Here is an 18,941-nt window from a genome sequence, read left to right as displayed (position 1 = left end):
TATACTTTGTTGGTATCGACATGATATTTCAGTCGTGCCGCAGCTAAAATCAATTCTTCCATGATGGGTTTATCGAGGGTGTAATGATGTGATTCTAATTGTTGCCAGATGTGAACAGCGGCCTTGATATTGGATTGCAAGATATGCCAATGCATGATTTTATTTGCGACGTGTAAGACGTTGGAAGCATCTTTCCTTTCGAGGGTCTCTGTTAAAAGTTTCTCGGCTGTATGGTATTGACCTGTATATAACGATTTGGTAACGAGGTGTTTGACGATCATGGAAGTGGATAATCCTGCCTGACGTTTTTTACGATAGATGGACAAGGTGTCGTTTAATCGCCAATGATGGATAGAGTCGATTGCAAATAAATCGAGAGCATGGTCTAATAGTTGACGTGAATCTGTTGTGTGTTTCACCACGAGATCGGCTAATGGGTGTGTAGGATGGTGTTGACGTAAATAGTCTGCAGCTTCTTCCAAATCGTTCAATTTTGACAGGACGACGGACCTCACCATGGCGAAAGTGGGAGGAGCTGCGTAGGCAAGTAACCAATGGTGCATGGACTGTTTTTTATTTTGTGTGGATAATAAATGAATGACGGCTTCATAGGAAGATGAGTGAAGTGAATGGTGGTGTAAAGAAGTGGCTTCCTCCAGTAAGTCGATGGCTCTATTTGTTAATTTTAATTCTGTCGCTAAATAAATCATGAGTTCATAATCGTCTCTTTTCAGAGTTGTGTTGCCATTGTGTTTGTAATCGGACAAGATCTCGAGAGCCTCCAACATGGGAGGGTTAGTGGTAGGGTCGTCAGGGTTTGAAATGAATTGAGCTAGGAAGAGGTCGAATTCCTGTCGAGAGAGTTGAGATAAAAAGAGAGGGTTTTGCTTTTTAGCTGTTTGATACATGGAGCTTAGTGCGTGTCTGACTTGTCTTCTGGTCATGGCTTTTTTTACTCTAGCAGAATAATGAGCTGGTATGTTGTTGTTGTTCTTTGTAGGCTGGTATAGTTGTTGACGAAACTTTTCTAATAAACCAGGGGTCTCCTCCATTCGAACATTACCTGTACTGGCACGTCTCATAAGTACCACAGGAGTTGACGCTGCCATACCTTTGAAAAGACATTGTCGACACACTTGGGCCAGTGCTTTTTGTGACTTCCAACCTTCTCTAGAAAAGGACATGTTATGTGTCAAGGGGTAAAAAAAAAAAAAATCTCTGTCTCTCTTTCTCTCTCTTTCCCCCCCCTCGCTCGCCCCCCTTCTCAGCCTGGGGCCGACACCACTAAAGATTTTTTTTTTTTTTTATTTTTTTGCACTGGGCGAATCAAACACAACTTTTTTTTTTTTTAGGAATTTTTTTTTAAATTTTCTTTCCATGACGTCAGCCTTTTTTTTTTTTTGAGTTTAGTTTACTGCGCGCACTGTATTTCATTGACTTCACCCCCTTTTTTTCATATGTTCGCGTGCATCACGGTTCATTATGACAGCAGATAAGAGAAGCTCACCCTTCCAGAATAAAACTTGGTCTTTTAACGGGTGCTACCCCCCAAAAAAAACCCCCTTTTCATGAGTGACTGCTATTACACCATCATGTTAAAAAAAGACCTTTTTTTTAAAATTGTTAGGTTTTGGATAATAATAAAAAAATTTTAATAAGTAAAAATGGTTTTTTTTTTTTCCCTCCCCTTCCCTCCCCCCTTTCTTTTCCCTTTGTCTTTTTTTTTTTTTTCCCTTCTTTCCACCCCCCTTTTTTTTTTTTTATTCATCCCCTCTCACATGATAAAATAAAAAAAAAAAAAAAATTAAGGATCGGCGTTGGATGGCGTATTTTGTTCTGCATCAAAAAGTATATCGGGTCGAGATGCAGGTTCAGTCGCTGGTGATTTCGCTAAACGCATATCTAAAGCTTTCAAGGCCAATGCTCTATTAAAAAAAAAAAAAAAAAAAAAAAAAAATGTCAGATCTTTTTTTTTTTTTCGTGTGTGTGTGTGTGTGAATCTAAAAAAAAAAAAAAGGAGGACTATTTTACCTGCGGCGTTCGGCTTCGGCTCTAGCGGAACCTGGGGCGGGAGGCATATTGCCTAATTCTGCGTCTACAAAAGGACGTGAACCTTGACAACAATTTAATTTGACAAGTGCACCATACACGATATTTGAAACAAATCCAATCACCGGGCTTTTTGTTTAAAAAAAAAAAAGGGGGGGGATGAGTTTTTTTTTTTTTAAGGGGTGGGTGGGGGGGGGGATTGACTTACTGTAAAAACTCTGGAAAGAAGGTTTGAATAGCAAAGGTTTCACTACGATCTCCTTGGATACCATCTTGATACTTGAAGAAACGAATATAGACCCAACCAATAACCCAACCAATATTAACGAGATTATAAAATACAATAGCTTGAAACACAATGAGGGAAAGGATACTGATAGCAGTAGCCACGCCTAGAAGGTTCTTTTAAGAGAGAAAGGTTAATAAGATGTATATAAAAGACTTGGGGGATCTGAAAAAAGGAAAATTTACTTTGACGCGGATAGACAAACGACCGCCTAATATAGCAATACGATGTTCAGGGATTAAATGCTTAAATGCGACTAAAAAAGCGGAAAAGACACCCGACATGCCATTGATCTGAACTTGATATCTATTTGACGTATATGTAAGTTCAACTGCCCCTTTCTTACTATTATCATTAAACTCACAAGAACTTGTCATCGCCCGAAAGATAATAAGAGACGAGAATGCCAAACCATGTTACGATATTGGAAAAGATGGCAGTGACCAGCACAAACTTAAATAACTCGCGTGATCCCCATGCACGTTCCAAATACTTGCCACAGAATAGTAATACAACTACGCTTGTCGTCAACTAAAGGGAAAAAAAAAAAAGAGGTTTAGCCACACATACGAAAAAAAAAAAAGAGATAGTTTTTTTTTTACCGTAAAGAGATTGCTTTCGTAAAAGGTAGCGGTGAGTAAAGTCCAAGGAGCATACATGACACTACGGTGGGGGAAACGCGAGTTATTAGTTAAGACAAGATGTGTGTGCGTGTGTGTGTGTATGTGTTAAAAAGGGGGCTTACAATCCCGGCAGTAGACCAATGAATGGACAAATGTTGAGAATGGTAGATTCAGGGTCGGATGCTTGTTTCAGACGATAGACATAGACTTGAGAAGCGAGGGAAAAGAGAATACATGTGGATACAAGTGCCTTGGTGAGTGAAGGTACATTAGCCACCATGTTCTTGAGTGTCATTATTGCACTGCAAAAAAAAAAAAAATGTATGATAAAAATATATATATATTTGGGGGAACGGGATAAGAGAGGAGGGGGGGGGGATTAAAAATCACGTGAGGTGGAGAAATTAAAGGGGGGGGATAAGATTTAGAAAACAGATCTTTTTTGGGGGGGAGGAGGAGGAGGAGGAGGAGGGGAAACAAAGGACCAAGATTTTTTTTTTTTTTTTATTTCTTTTCCTCATCTTGTTCATCTTTTTTTTTTTTTTTTCTCTCTCACTTTCTCATTCATGACTGCAAGTATAAATAACAATAGTATAGCAGCTCAACCTATTGTACAAAAATTAGCTACTGTAAATGAACAAGCTTGGTTGACACTTGGTTAGTATATCTTTTTTTTTTTTATTATTATTATTTATTTATTTTGTGTGTGTATACTGAGGGTCTTGCTAAAAAAAAAAAAAAAAAAAAAAAAAAGGAAAAAAAAAAAAAAAAGTCTTGTGTTTGTGCAGGAGATGACGGAGCCATAAAAGGGAGAAAGTAAGGGAGTACAGAAAAAAGAAGGGGAGGTGTGTGTGTGTGTGTGTGTAACTGTGCGCCAAATTAAGACTAGCTGATCGGGAACGCCACAAAATAAATAAATTTTTTTTTTTTTTTTTTGTATGCGAAACTCTAAAAATAAAAATACCTTTTTTTAAAAATAAAAAAATAAAAAAAAATAAAAAAATTATAGGTAATTTAGCCGAAATGATGTCGGACTGGGAAAGAGCCATGAATTCCTATGAGGCGGCCCTAAGACACAACCCTTATTCGGTTAGCGCATTATCACATATAGCATCATTATGTAGGGGACGAGAACAATTCGCTAAAGCCATCGACTACTTCAAACGCATCTTGGCTCTACAAGAAAACAATGGTGAAACATGGAGTTCCTTAGGTCATTGTTATCTCATGATGGATAACCTACAAGAAGCCTATCAAGCCTATCAACAAGCTCTTTACCATTTACCAAGCCCCAAGGACCCTAAACTATGGTATGGTATCGGTATTCTTTATGATCGTTATGGTTCTATCGAACACGCTGAAGAAGCATTTTCTGCTGTCATGAAGATGGATCCTCAATTTGAAAAATCAAATGAAATATACTTTCGTTTAGGCATCATCTACAAGCAGCAACAGAAATATGACCTCTCTCTCCAGGTACTTTACCTTTCTCTCTCTTTTTTTTATGTATTAATTATTAACAATAACAACACAAAGTGCTTTCGTTATATACTGCATAACCCACCGAGACCACTGACAGAAATCGATATCTGGTTCCAGACCGGTCACGTCTATGAACAACAAAAAGAATACGAATTGGCTAAAGAAGCCTATGAACGTGTCTTATCCGAGAACCCAGATCATGCTAAAGTGCTTCAGCAATTAGGTTGGCTCTATCACCAACAAAATACTTCCTTTTCCAACCAAGGTACCGCTATCCAATACCTCACCCGATCCTTAAAAGCAGACAGTACGGATGCACAATCATGGTATTTACTCGGTCGATGTTACATGGTCGAACAAAACTACAATAAAGCTTATGAGGCCTATCAACAGGCTGTCTACCGTGATGCTCGTAATCCCACATTTTGGTGCTCCATTGGTGTTCTCTATTATCAAATCAATCAGTACAGAGATGCCTTGGATGCTTATAGTCGTGCTATTCGATTAAACCCTTATATCAGTGAAGTATGGTATGATTTAGGTACCCTTTATGAATCTTGCAATAATCAAATCCAGGATGCATTGGATGCCTATCAACGCGCTAGTGAATTAGATCCATCCAACCCTCACATTAGACAACGTTTAGAACTCCTAAGAAAATCAAATCCGTCCAATGCACCCGTCACAACTCCCGTACCTCAAGATGTTAATAATCCATATCAATACAATAACACAAGTGCAAATGGGACTTCACCTGCTCCTCCACCACCTTTATCTCATCAATATCAACCTCCTCTTTTGGCAAACAATGGTCAAAGAAGAACAGATCTTCCTCCTCCTCCTTCTCAACCCTCTAACGCATTAAATGATTTACGCTCCCCTGTACCCTTTCCTTCTTCTTCTTCTTCTTCTTCTACAGCAGCAGCAGAAGTACGTATACCAGATATTGGAGGTGGTGGTAGAGCCCCTACGCCTTCTGAACGTATCTTGATGAACCCTATGCTTGTCGAATCACGATCACCCATCTATCGTCATGCTAGCACAACACCAAAGATGTCTTCCGTTGTTCGATCTCCCATTCCCAGTAAAAAATCCTCTCCTCGCCTTTACTACGCCTCTCCTGCCAATAATGGGACAAACAGTCGACCTCCCAATGAATCCTTTCCTTCTTTTCATTCGACCGGATCAGAACCTTTACGAAGAACCTCGGTATTGTACGATAATGAAAAGAGTTCTCCCGTGGCTGTGAAACGAGAATACCCAACCGTCAATCATAGTGCACCTCATCAACGTCATAATTCAACCAGTAGTCAGCATAGTACCGTGATGCGACAACAACAACAGCAACAACAACAACAGCAACAGCAACAACAACATTCCATACAGCAGCAGTCTATACAGCAGCAACCCATGCAACAGCAACACATACAGCAGCAGCAGAAAAAGGAAAGTCCGGTGGAAAGTAGTGCGGCGGATACGTTAATGAGCATGTCACAAAAAGGATATGTGAGTAAAAAACGAGTTTTGGAGATGGCGGATGATGAAGAAGAGGAAGAAGATAAACGACCTAGATTAGAGACGAGGATGGTGGTGGATTATCATTCACCCTCTTCACCCAACAACAATAAAGAATCCATCCCAGTGTCTTCTTAAAAAATAAATAAAAACATGTATGAAAAAAAAAGTGTGTGTGTGTGTGTGTGTGTATGTTTTTATTATTTTAAACAAAAAAAAAAAAGGTATACATGTCTTTTTTTTTTTTTGTAGGATTAATTTACGAGGGGGACAAGGACAATATGACTACTGTTCAAGAGTCTTTTTACAGCTTGTACTTGTTGGTAAAAGCGTTCACGATCTTTTGTACTGAGAGTCCAACCACTTCCATCCATCAAGTTACTCAGGGCCTAAACACATCACAAAAAAAAAAAATTAAGGTTTAACACGGGTGAATGAATTCTTGTGTGTGAAAAAAAAAAAAAAAAAAAAAAAAACTAAACTCACTTTGGTTACAAATTCTCGGCGTTCCGGTAACTGTTGAAGAATCACTTGGTTTGTGTATTTTGCGGCAAACTTTAAAAAAAAAAAAAATGTCAGCAGATTAATATTGAAAAAAAATAATAATAGAGAAACACGTTTTACATCGCGGTCGAGTAACACAAGGGAATATAAAGGTCTTGACAGCTGCCATTGATCATTATTTTCATCAAACAGGATTAAACCAAATAAGGTGGTTAATAATTTAGGTAAAAGATGAGGGTATTGAGACAGATAATTTAAACAAGGACTCTTGAGAGCCTCTGTCTTTTTCTTTTCAGTACCACCACCGCCTTCGTGACGCAATTCGGCTTTTTCCGTCTCGCGTAAAACAAATGTACAAATATTATTTACTGTTGAACATGCGTGTGTACGAATCCAACTATCGTTTGATTCCACTCCTTCCTCACACGCTTGTAAAATATACAAAAATGCCTCCCCAGGCATTCCTGGGTCCATCATCATTTGTTCGGCAGAAAATTCATCCAACATAAAGAAAAATGCCTTGGCTAACTTTGGATAATTCTAAAAAAAAAAAAAAATACACTCTTTCTCTCTTTAGTTTTCTCTCTCTCTCAATTTTTTTTTTTTCGTTGTCAACGTTACCATCATGTCATAGAGAGGGATATCCAACATCATTTGAAACATGATACTGTAGGCTTCATTCACTGCTTTATCCCCATACAACCAAAAGACACCGAAATTAATATACTTTCCACCCAGACATTTACCCAGGAGATTAAAACAGGTAGCCATGCCCTTGTATTTGACGGGATATTTGTCCGATTCGCTGAGGGTGCCTCCGCCCACTATGCGTTGACCATGCGTGCAGAGGATCTGACTGGCATCGCGAAAGATGAGTACACCGTTGGCGGACGAGACATCAAGGTTGAGACGTTGACTCTTGTTACTGACAAACTCTTCAAAGAATTTAAGCAAGGTGTTCACAGAAGGATCTGGGGACCAAGCACTGATACCCTTGAGTAGGACTGGCATGTAGTCTGGGTAGAACCAGTGAAAGAATAAGAGGTAATTCTTTCGACTTTGGATGGGTTGAATGAAGGCGCGTAAATCACGAAACACCTCTACCAATGCGTTCTAATAAGTAAATGAGTCCGAATGTAAATGTAAAAAAAAGAAATTGGGAGGGGTTTGTACCTGGACTCCGGGTTGCCTGAACTCTTCAATGGTGGATAAAGTGGAGAGATGATCCAGACGTACTTCAAAGGGTTTCATAAACTCGTAGAATTCTGCCTCACAATTATCCTCGGCAAAGAGAATTTTACAGAGAACTTGATAATACAGCATACGACTTTGACGGTGTTTAGCATGATTGAAAAAGGAAAAGTCATTGGAGAGATGGTTTTGCATGATGAGGGTGGTGGCGTCTATTTTTCGTAGGTTTTTAAGGGCGCTGTAACCACTGGCGAGGTCATGGAACAGTTCCAAAGATTGTTTAATAATGCTTTCACTGGACCCCCACATTTGCAAGTTGGTGATACTAAAAGGGGAGGGGATATTTTTAGTGCGGTAAAAAAAAAAAGTTACAAAAGAAGCTTACATTTTGTTCATGATGAGGTTGAGCATATCGGTTTGTCCCTCAATCTCAAAGACTTCATTGAGTTTCTTGTAGACGGGCTTGGTATTGGTTTCACCCACATAGGATTTCCGAAACTGGGTAAAGAAATACACGAGCGCCGCATCCAGTTTCTCACTTTGGAAATCTCGATTTTCCGAAACGAGGTTTTGGTTTACTTGCATGAGTTGAATTACTTTGGTCGTTAATTGACCGTCTAGTTCATCGTTCTCGTCCGAGCTCAAATAAGGCTAACATGGTGTGATGTTAGTTTTTTTTTTTTTTTATAAAGAAACAATCATGAAAAAGATATTAATAAAACACTTACGGGGCGGTTGCCAACAAAAACAGCCATGATATAGACCATCCAAGCAAATTTGGCTTCAAAGATTTCGATGGCTTCTTTCAGATTTTCTCCACTAATTGTACCCATACTTGCCTGATTCATGAATTCCTGTATATATATATATATATATATATTCCCTTGTTTAGATACACACGTATTTTCTCTCTCTTTTTTTGATTTTATTTGTTACCTGATAGTGGACAGTAATGGGATCAAATATTTCAAAAAGCGCAGCACATGATTTCTCATACTTGCAACGCGCAATTTGTCCCAACATGGTGAGTGATTCGATCAATTCATCCTGATCATCCAACGGATCTATAACACAAGTTTTTTTCCAGTTTAACAAAAAAAAAACTCTCTCTCTTTCTTTTCATTAAAAAAAAAACTTACCGTCCAACATTTCCTCGATACGAGCAGGGACGAATTCGATATAGGTGGTCATGAAGGTCCTTGTTAAAGCGACAGTGATTTCCTCCAACTTGAGCACGGTGTCCTCTCCCAACTGTTGATAATAAGCCATACTGGTGACGATACGAGCCCAAAAGCTCAAAAGATAAAAGCAAGTCATGGGTTGTTGTTGTGCAAAGGCCTTTTGAGTGAAATCCGCTACCAATTCGATCCAGGGGAGATAACCTGGTTTCTCTGCCATCTCATTTAACTGGGCGGTGGTGCGAAAACGATGTAGGAGACGACAAAAGCCGTTATAACAATCGGGATCGTTCATACCTTGTGAGGTCAAGATGATGTCGCCGATATGGGTCATCATACCTTGCACGAAATCAGAGCGTTTGTCCTCGCCACTGAAGAGGGCCTTACGGGTAGCAGCAATTTGAACTAGACATTCCATGACTTTACTGGCGTGTGAAGGGTTGAATTGACGGTAGGCGGAAAAGAAGGTGGGGATAAAATCATCCTTTTCGTACATGGATCTCCATGAAGCAGGAATCTTTTTTTTTTTTTTTTTTTTTCAAAGAGTTTTAGTACATTGTGAGGAGGTTTGCCAGTGAATCTTTTTTTTCTTATATATGTTTTTTTTTTTTTTACCTGAACTACGTTGGTATCATCACCGGCTTCATCAAGACTGGTGCCTGCGAAATCATAGGATAGACACCTTAAAAGTAAATTCAACACGGCATCCTTTGTCCTATCCTCCTGACCCGCTATTTTTTAATTTTATTTTTTTGTCAGTGAGAGAGAGAGAGAGAGGAATTTTTTGTTTCATGTCAACTTACGTTTATCAAAGGAGAGAGAGGAAGATAGAATGGCTTGTAATAATTGAAATGCATTTTCAAAGATCTCGAATAATTGGGTATCTCGAAGTCCGGCAGCTATGTATATATAAAAAAAAAAAAATTAAGCATGAATACAAATGTTCATTTGATATACATATAAAAACACTTGCCTGCTTTTCTAAATTTGGCAGCGTATTTGGGAATAGTGGGTGAATTCATGTCTTGTACCATCATGGCCAAGATTTGAACACCTACAATACGATGCTCTGCTGAAGCCTTGGAAGGATGGTCAATGATTTATATATAAAAGATGAAGGGAGGGGGGGGGGGTGGAAAGCTCTTTACCTGGAGGAATTGGGCCATATCTTTGTATACGTTTTGATACTCATCGATTTCTAGCCAGCCAAATCGAGTCAGGACAGCGAGTACGGTAGCTAACTGTGTAATGACGAATGGTTGCAAGTCGGGGTGAATATAAGCATACTCCAACAAGAAGGTACCTAGATAGAGATTTTGTTTAGTTGTTGTGTGTTTAAGGGTAAAAAGGGGGGGAGGAGAACTTACGCAGCTGGAGCTTGGTATCGTTGTCAAAGAGGGTGAATTGAGCCATGACGAGTTGTTTCAGTCTGGAGAGGGCAAAAGTTTGAACGTAAGGGTTAGGGGAGTTTTCGAGAAGGATGCGTAAAGCGTTTGCGGTATCTGTGGGGTTCTGAATATGAAATGAAGGCATGTTTTCTAAATGGGTGGTGACATGAGCGTCCGAGGCAAAAGTAGGAAAACTGGCCTCTAGTATCTTTTGTACTTGATCTCGTTCATTTGCGCTTTTAGGGTTATAAAGTTCTTGACAAAGCGTCGAGAAATACCCAATACGTTCATCTTGTTGTGCCATGTTAATTCTTGGATGCTTCTTGTTTAAAAAAAAAAGGGATGATGAAAGACCTTTTTTTTTTTTTTTCGTAAAAAGACAGGTGGTTTCTAGAAGTAACCCCTCTCTCTTTTCTCGTGACCTGTTTTTTTTTTTTTTTTTTTTGGGTATCTTTACAAGGAACATACATGTAAAAACAAAAGCTTATTTTATGCATATATCTATCAATCTATCTTTTTTTTTTTAAAAACATACTTTGTCACTTTCACATTCTAGAAAATGGATCCAGTAGCTTGTTATCGTACTTTTTTTCTCTCGTTTGGGGACACACAAGAGTTACACAGGTCTATCAGACACGTATTTTTTTTTTTGCATTTTTTCATATTAAACCCACAGGACGGGGTTTTGAAACCACTATTTTCAATCACCACTGCACAGTTTGTGTAACGGTAGATTGAAAATTACACCTTTTATTTAGAGAATGCTAGTGTAACAGTGGGATTGAAACAAAATAGAAAGGCAAAGGGTTGAGTATCAACAGTGGGGGGAGAGGGTTTTTTTATTCACGCTTTGCTTGAATAAAAAAACCTACGTTGAATTTACTGATAAAAAATAAAGGGAATTGTACGACATTGCAAGACAATGGGATACATATTTTGTGTCATCCCTTGAAGTGTGTGACAATTAAAAAAAAAAAAAAAAAAAAACTTGGATATCTTTTTTTACTGTGTCTTTTATTTAAAAAAAAAGAAGAAAAAAAGCGTAAAACCGGTTTGTTCAATCCATGGTAACGAGTGCTGAAATAGAAACTCATAAACATGTCTGTTGCTAAGCACAACCTTTTTTTTTTTCTTTACCTCTCCTCTGATATTACGCGCACTTACAAGCGTTGTTTTAATATATTGGGTTCCACCATCTCTCTGTCTTTTTTTTTTTTTTAATGCAAAATAAGATTTTTGTGAAAGACTTGCCTTTGCCAGAAGAAAAAAAAAAGTAGAGACCTTTCATTCTTTTTACTAACGGTTACCTTCAATCCACATTTAGGCACTCTATCATGTTTTGGGTCTCAAGAATCATCCAACTGGCTTATATGGAGTAGACCCTTTGATCCTTTTAAGCGTAAATTGAAAGCATCGGTCACTACTTACAGAAAAAAAAAAGATACCCAAATGGCAGCCACGCTCCCATTACCCACGCCAAGATAAAACTTATAAAGAAATATTTATTCCCTTTTCTTCAATAAAGGCTCATATTGGATGGTTCTTGTTAACTGTAAACCAGCTCTGGTTGGGCTAGTACTATCAAAATAGTCACTAATAGGGTCTCGTAAAAAGCTTCTCTGTTTGGATAGTACTACTACAAGAAAGGTATACTATTATTTTCATGTATTTTGAGCATTAGTTTGCTCACTTAACTCCCACACAGATGAAATATCTTGGCGTAGATACGATCTTTAAATTTCGCCTCCCAATTGCTTATACAAGCTGATACGATCTTTTTATAGTCAAACTTTGCGTCATCTTAAACACCAAAAAGCATTAGATTGCTGTATTATCATTCATATCGACATCGTCACAGCACACTTCACAGTGAAAAGAGGACGGAGTAGCTTTATTGTTCTCTTTTATCTGACAAATTCAATCCCCATTCAGCCACAACTATTACAATGATCGACAGTTGTAAATCATCTCAATCTGCATGAAATAAGTTATGCATTCATCAGTTCGTATTTCCCACCCCCACCCCCCTTTTTTTCGCTTGTGTGTAACCATTATTTTGCTTTTTGGGTGGTGTGTAACACTAAAGCTTTTGGGGATATTGCTGTGATTGATCTGCTGTTACTGGAGACACTTTTTGTAAAAGGTATCCCATGGTTATTCTGAGATAATAAAAAGATTAGGAAAGGACGCATTTTTTTTTAAAGTATGAACCGATTTTTTCTCTGTAAGATACAGCGGAACAAGTTCTTACCATATTATACTGAGACATGTGAGCTCAGAGTACTGTAAGAGAGAAAAAAAAATGCACGTCATAGTAGATTGAATGATGAGAATCCGAAGTCTTAGTTCATTGTGTACAGATAGACCCCTGTCATGTTATTTCGGTTGAGTAGTTGATCAGCTCTGTTTATGACTTGATGAAATAGAGCCTTACCATGTATACACATAAATAAATGGAGAAGTCTGATACACATAACATTGGGCAATTAAATATTCAGGTGATTTTCCTTTGATTGACTTTACCGAAAGAAGCCATCTCACTTCTTCACACACACACACCCTCTCTCTCGACACTACTTCCCATGACAAGTATATTTATTACGTTGAAGTAGTGTGTTAGCATATTTACATCAAATACAGTCGTTCCAGCGTTTTTTTTTTTTTTTTTTTTTTTTTTTTATCAAAGCTCGTATTATTACAGTGAGAACGGTAAATTTTGTCACTTTAAGAAAAATCAAATGTTGGTTGTGGAAGTACCATGTCCTCTTCTTGTTCAATAAGACGGGAGGTGATCTTTTGTTGAATGCGTTGAGTAGTTTTTTTCGATATGGAAAGGAATGTCACGGAAAATAGTATTGAGGTGTGATAGCCAGAGTGAGTGCAGAGTCCGCTCCTAGTAGTAGTGTGAAATTGCAGTGGGGAATGGTGGTTAAAAGTAGAGATGCCTTGTATAATAATTGATTGGTGTTCAGTCTTGGGGATGTCTTGAAGCTGGGTTTTTTGGAGGGTTGCTAGCTTGAGTTTGGGGAACATACGAAACATGAGGAACTGATATCCAACCGATTGGATCTTGACAATTTGGGCTTTGGTCATAGGGAATAGTCGAATAACGTGTCACAGTGTTGAGTAGATCAAAGAGTCTAGCACGGTAGCTCGGCCACAAATGGAGAATTGTCGTTGTTTATGATTGTTACAGGCGTGTTGAATCTTTTGGATTATGGTGTTAACATAATTGTTGCGCTGGGGAATGGAGAAAAATAGTTGGAATCCAAGATAGCGTAAAGGAGCTGGTGAAAACTGTGAGTGCCATTGGGTGATATTGTGGTTCTTCAGATATTATTGCCAGAATTCTGAGGGTTTCCCGTTAAGTGCGAATGCCTTGGTTTTGCCATATTTCAGTTTAGCGTTTGATGCTTCAGTGTAAAAAAAAAAAAAAAATGAACGTCGCCCTTTTATTTGAAAAACCGCCCTTTGGCGTTGGGAACGGCTGTGTGTTCTTGTGTCGATGAAAAAGGGAAAAATAATGGCGTGTGCGTGTGTAACTCTATGGAGAACTCGTGATGGAAACAAAAAAAAAACAAACATCAGCTTTCCCCTTTTTATTTCCCTTTTTCTTTATTTCTTCTTTTTTTTTAAAAAAAAAAATGATAATAATGGAAAATAATGTAAGGCAAAGAGAGAAAGATGTTACTGCTTTTATTGTGTTGTTAAGAAACAAATAGGCAACGGTTGAAATTAAAGGGTGTCTTTCAAGGCTTACCAAGCAATTTGTAAAAGAAGCACAGTATGCTCAGATAACAAGAGACGAAGCCTTGGTATGGATAAAAAGATAGCACACACACATATCCCTCTCTGTTTTTTTTATGCTAAAAAAAAAAGTTCTTTCTTTTAAAAAAACAAAAACAAAATGCAGAATGCATGTAGTCTCGTTTTGACAGATCAGCCCGAAGAGCAACAAGAGTATTTATTCGATTCTCTTGTTCAAAATCAAATATTGGTACCTTCTTCCAAAAGTATCTTTTTATTTCAAGATATATCCACACAATGTATTCTCGTTCAATTACTATCGTGTTACTCACCCCAATGCAAAAATGCAACCACGTCACAATGCTATTCACCTACTTGTCCTTTAAAGCCGTTGAGTGTACTTGAAGTGAAAAATCCGACAATAGACGATACAGTAAGTTCAATAGATATTGTTTTAGGTATGATAAACACTAAGCCACGTTCAACGTATAACCAAAAATAAAAAAAGGTCGATTGGTCTTATAGAATCCCTCGATATATTCTGGAAGACTTGACAGCGCAAGAGAAGAAACGACAATTGGCAATTGAGGAATTAGTCAGCTATGAAGAAAACTTTCTAAAGCAATTGTTTGTGATACGAGATGTATTTGCGAGACCCTTGTTATCATCGTTAGACATTATTGAGGAAGCACGACGATTTCCGTTTCATGATACGTTATTTGGTAACTACCATGTACTTGCTAACCTTCATCGAAAGATGTTGCGCGACCTGGAAGGGACACGAGATAAAAGCACTTTTCTGTTCCCGGATTCAAGATGCATTGGAGATTTACTGTTGAAGCATTTCAAAAAGTTCACGGATCCGTATATACGCTATGCATCCAATCATGTCTTTGCCGAATACCAGTATAAATTAGAATGGGATAAAAATACAGCATTTGTTGCATTTATCGAACAACAAGAATCCATTGAAAAGGACTTTAGATTACCTTTAAAAGACTTGTTGGTCACACCCATCATTCGTATTACAAAGTATGTGCTATTATTCACCACCATCCTAAAGAACTCACCGCTACTGGAACATCATACTTCTTTTCTAGAAATCAGCCTCTTTTTACCAGATCTATTACACAAAATCAATGAAGCCATTCGAAATGCACAGTCCGAACAACGTTTAATGGAAATCAAATATGCCCTTCGAGTCCGGCGATTATCCATACCTTCACAAAAACATCGCATCTCACAAATATTACCAGACGATGCTGTCCTCATCTTTGAAGGCTCACTTGAACTCATCAACAGAATACCGCCCATCATGTGTCAACTCTTTCTTTTCTCCAACGCTTTATTTATCACTCGAGAAAAATCCTCCACTGAAAACCGACTGGAGTATACGTTAATTGACAAAGCCATACCACTTTACATGCTCAAACTTGGGCACGGAACTTCTCGTTTAACCTCTCGTTCTAAAACCAGCACTTCATCTACCTCGTCACAACAATCGACCATCTTCTCTTCGATTCGACATCAACTCAGTTCGGGATCTTATCACCATCAGCGCCCGTATAACGAACAGGTGACACCCGACGCCATGAGTGTACGGTCCGATGATGGTTCATCCACTTATTCGGCCATCTACACTATATCTGGTTTGAAATTACGCCACCGTATCCGTACGATCAAACAACGGATTAAACGAAAGAACAAGACGTCTGCTTATACAGCAAAATCCATGATAGCGCCAGCTTCCTCTTCTTCATCACCTACTGCTATTCGTGTCGCTTCACCCCGTGGTACTGGCGGTGGTGGTGGTGGTGGTGGTGTGATTCGACCTCGATTACTGCAAATCTCTCATTTAGCTGACCCGAACCTGACTTATTTGTTTGAGTGTGATTCAGCTGATATCAAGTTGGCTTGGAAAAATAAAATAAAGTCCATCTTGCCCAATCCAGACCTTGGACCGTTTGAATTGGAATTAATATGTAGTAAGCCTAATTGTTCTGCTTTACGTAGTGTCGAGGGACGATTTGCCACTGGCTGTGGAACGATCTGGTGCTCCTTACCCTTCAGTAAGTTTTTTGTTAAATATGTGTCATGGTATATCACTTTTATTTATTCAACGTAAAAGACAAAACAATAATTTAGCTACGTCCGAAGGTAGAAGTGTCATTGCTCTGGGTACTCGCTACGGTCTTTGGGTTGCGTACAGTGATGGTACGGAAGGATTTAAGTTGGTGTTAGGACACAATTGTCATCAGATTGAATTGTTTGATAACCGAATGTTACTTGTGCGAGGGTTCAAACCAAACCGTGTGCTAGGAGCGATTCTGATTGACGATATCTATCCAAGCAGCACTGGCACAACAGTAGATACATCGAACGAGATGATGAACCGAGATGAAAGCAAGGAATTTCAACTGCTTCAAAAGACAGGCGTGATTTCATTTGCAGTGGGTACTTTACGCGGAGAACCGATTCTTTGTTATTTACGACGTCGTCGTACGGGGTCTGTTCGACTGGTGTTGATGCTGTATCGTGTTGAAGCGGGATCTTCCAGTCCTTGGTTCAAGAAATGCAAAGAATATAAACCCATCTCTGTTGAGCCTACAGATTTAAAAATTATTCAGGATACGGTGTATATCCGCTCACGTACGGAGGGAGTTGAAAAGGTGGATATTGTGAATTGGATCATGGGGTCAACGAATGCACAAAATAATAGCTATCAACATGTCAAATACTCGTTTCGTATCTCGTTACCGGCGGTACCGTACCATGTGACGATAGGTACAAGTCCACAATTGGATGATCCTTCGCTCACGACCATCGCTTATGTGCCTTTAAACCAACCCGGGACAGGACTTATCTGTAGTGCCGAAGCAGCGTGGCCTGTAGCAGAGACAGATGCAGATCTGTTGCAGCCACAAATTATGTTTGAAACCGAGGCTAAATATGTGGTTGTGAGCTTTCCTTATTTGATTGTGTTTTCAACTAATGTGATTGAAATTCGACATTTAGAAACAGTAAGTTATATATAAAAAAAAAAGGAGAGTGGAACATGAAGGCTAACTTTTAGTAAAAAGACTGCGCTTGTGCAGGCGATTGCAGGAAACAAAATAAGATGCGTTTATGTGTCTCGAACAGACCCATTATCGAGCACAGCACCGATTATCCATATCACGATGCTTCATGCGGAGGAAGACCAGACAAAATTATACCAACTGTATTTAAAAGAGCCGATGGCGTTTGATGAATAAGAGCGGACATTAGACTGTGCTCCCTTCCTTTTTAAGAAGCATTTCATGTTCTTGAAATAAATTAAACCCACACCTTTTTTTCTTTTTTCTTATTCTCATCTTGTTTTTTTTATTATTACAAATTATAAAATAAAAACAGCAATGTATAATAATAACACTGGAGGTCAATCAAGTCCTTCAAAGGGTAAATGACTCGTCGTAAAAAGAAAAGGGAATAAAAGGAATAAATAAACGAAAAGGAAACTAAAGGGTCTCTTTTATAATAACAACATTAGGTATTCGCTTTAGTTTTTTGACACCTTCGGACCAAGCAAAGTTCGAACAAATATTTACCCAAAGTGCTGCTGCATTTGGTGGCAACAAGATTTCTGGTATTCATTGCTTCACCTTCCTTTTTTTTTAACCCTCTCCACTCACAACTCACCCTTTCTTTTTTTTGTTGTCGTTGAATAGCTAACGCAGTAAGCGAACTTCTCAGACGTTCTAATCTCGATAATGATTCCTTGGCAAAGATTTGGTAACACTTGCATTGACTAAACAAAAACGAGCGATTATGAAAAAGAACCTAACGTCCCTTTTCTCTTTTTTTTTTTTGATACTATAAGGGATCTCTCTTCCATCTCCAACTCACCCTTCTTGTCGTTTCCTGAATTTGCAGTGGCTATGTTCTTAACCTCCAAGAAACTCACAGGTCAAGTATTACCCGCTAGCCTTCCTCCCAATATTAGAGAAGAGACAGAAATTGCTATGGCCACCATCGCATCCACCGAAAACCCTCAACAGCAGCAACAGCAGCTTGTGAATACACAACAATATAATGTTCAACCTCAGCAAACTGGCATGATGGGCTCTCAACAAACAGGTATGGGTATGATGAATCAACAACCTACAGGCATGATGAATCAACAGACGGGTATGATGAATCAACAGCCTACAGGCATGATGGGATCTCAGCAACCAATGCATGCGCAACAGACGGGTATGATGTCTCACCAAATGATGGTGCCTCAACAAACGGGTATGTTGGCATCTCAGCAATTGAATATGATGACAGGTATGCCTGCTAATCGATCTACACCACCTCCCGTACCGCAATTACCTATGCAAACGGGATATGGAAACTATGGCAACTCTGGGCCTTCGTTTATGCCACCGGCCCCTACCCAACCACCCAAACCTCGTCTTCAAAATCTGGATTTTGCAAAGAAGATGATGCCTAACCAAAACGGCGTGACGAATTTATTGAACCCCAGTTTGGGGACCAGTGATTCAGACCGATTATCATGGAAGATCAGTCCTCAGGATAAACAACGGTATCGCGAGATTTTCAATGCATGGGAAGGATCTGGCTCTGGATTTATGTCAGGCGATACAGCCAAGGATGTGTTGACGCAATCCCAATTACCCCCACAGGATCTGATGAAGATCTGGAATTTGGCCGATACTGAAAACCGTGGAAGTTTGGACGTGGATGAATTTTCAATTGCTATGCATTTAGTCTATCGAAAATTAAACGGATTTGAAATTCCCAGTGTTTTACCTGCGGAATTAAAGCCTCCTTCCAGTCTTCTCAAGAAATTCGTACTCGGTCGTCGTCCTCCTCCTTCCACTCCCTCTTTCAATACAAGCCCACAACCTCAAGAGGATTATAACCTGGATCATCACCACCAAAATGATTATGTCTCTAGCTCCCGTCGAAAGGGTCCTCAATCCGCTAGCTCCAA

The 18,941-nt window shown here is 38.9% G+C and overlaps 7 protein-coding genes across 7 annotated transcripts; 3 read left to right on the top strand and 4 right to left on the bottom strand.

Moving 5' to 3' along the window:
* Nucleotides 1-1,301, bottom strand: EV154DRAFT_188194 (uncharacterized protein; the record flags this gene model as incomplete). Its single annotated transcript, XM_051594278.1, has 1 exon — nucleotides 1-1,301. A coding segment is annotated over one exon (1,301 nt), but the record flags the coding sequence as incomplete, so codon positions are not given.
* Nucleotides 1,302-1,694: 393 nt separating this feature from the next.
* EV154DRAFT_534350 (eukaryotic integral membrane protein-domain-containing protein) lies at nucleotides 1,695-3,354 on the bottom strand. Its single transcript, XM_051604024.1, has 7 exons — nucleotides 3,081-3,354; nucleotides 2,938-2,998; nucleotides 2,700-2,866; nucleotides 2,521-2,641; nucleotides 2,258-2,451; nucleotides 2,032-2,178; nucleotides 1,695-1,925 (listed from the first exon to the last, which is right to left on the bottom strand). Exons 1-7 carry the CDS (start codon nucleotides 3,251-3,253, stop codon nucleotides 1,805-1,807), a joined length of 984 nt encoding a protein of 327 aa, XP_051449970.1. The 5' UTR covers nucleotides 3,254-3,354; the 3' UTR covers nucleotides 1,695-1,804.
* A 582-nt stretch (nucleotides 3,355-3,936) lies between these two features.
* Nucleotides 3,937-6,124, top strand: EV154DRAFT_534346 (uncharacterized protein). The gene is made up of 2 exons (XM_051604023.1): nucleotides 3,937-4,434; nucleotides 4,495-6,124. Exons 1-2 carry the CDS (start codon nucleotides 3,982-3,984, stop codon nucleotides 6,091-6,093), a joined length of 2,052 nt encoding a protein of 683 aa, XP_051449969.1. The 5' UTR covers nucleotides 3,937-3,981; the 3' UTR covers nucleotides 6,094-6,124.
* Nucleotides 6,125-6,135: 11 nt separating this feature from the next.
* EV154DRAFT_534342 (armadillo-type protein) lies at nucleotides 6,136-10,620 on the bottom strand. Its single transcript, XM_051604022.1, has 14 exons — nucleotides 10,196-10,620; nucleotides 9,977-10,131; nucleotides 9,802-9,907; nucleotides 9,632-9,727; nucleotides 9,444-9,559; nucleotides 8,790-9,345; nucleotides 8,587-8,714; nucleotides 8,379-8,504; nucleotides 8,036-8,301; nucleotides 7,633-7,975; nucleotides 7,081-7,572; nucleotides 6,580-6,999; nucleotides 6,442-6,510; nucleotides 6,136-6,344 (listed from the first exon to the last, which is right to left on the bottom strand). The coding sequence occupies exons 1-14, from the start codon at nucleotides 10,518-10,520 to the stop codon at nucleotides 6,210-6,212; spliced, it is 3,333 nt and encodes a 1,110-aa protein (XP_051449968.1). The 5' UTR covers nucleotides 10,521-10,620; the 3' UTR covers nucleotides 6,136-6,209.
* Nucleotides 10,621-13,430: 2,810 nt separating this feature from the next.
* EV154DRAFT_188081 (uncharacterized protein) lies at nucleotides 13,431-13,870 on the bottom strand. Its single transcript, XM_051594277.1, has one exon. The coding sequence runs from the start codon at nucleotides 13,799-13,801 to the stop codon at nucleotides 13,553-13,555; it is 249 nt and encodes an 82-aa protein (XP_051449967.1). The 5' UTR covers nucleotides 13,802-13,870; the 3' UTR covers nucleotides 13,431-13,552.
* On the top strand, nucleotides 13,856-17,288 carry EV154DRAFT_557371 (uncharacterized protein). Its single transcript, XM_051605423.1, has 6 exons — nucleotides 13,856-13,881; nucleotides 13,939-14,031; nucleotides 14,130-14,396; nucleotides 14,472-16,032; nucleotides 16,109-16,983; nucleotides 17,044-17,288. Exons 1-6 carry the CDS (start codon nucleotides 13,861-13,863, stop codon nucleotides 17,215-17,217), a joined length of 2,991 nt encoding a protein of 996 aa, XP_051449966.1. The 5' UTR covers nucleotides 13,856-13,860; the 3' UTR covers nucleotides 17,218-17,288.
* Nucleotides 17,289-17,358: 70 nt separating this feature from the next.
* Nucleotides 17,359-18,919, top strand: EV154DRAFT_488978 (uncharacterized protein; the record flags this gene model as incomplete). Its single annotated transcript, XM_051599228.1, has 4 exons — nucleotides 17,359-17,401; nucleotides 17,493-17,588; nucleotides 17,671-17,734; nucleotides 17,823-18,919. Coding segments are annotated over 4 exons (1,300 nt in total), but the record flags the coding sequence as incomplete, so codon positions are not given.
* Between the last annotated feature and the right edge of the window lie 22 nt (nucleotides 18,920-18,941).

This window comes from Mucor mucedo (genome assembly GCF_025094135.1).
Source record: "Mucor mucedo strain NRRL 3635 chromosome Unknown EV154scaffold_328, whole genome shotgun sequence".
NCBI lineage: Eukaryota > Fungi > Mucoromycota > Mucoromycetes > Mucorales > Mucoraceae > Mucor > Mucor mucedo.
This window is presented reverse-complemented; position numbering and strand designations above follow the sequence as displayed.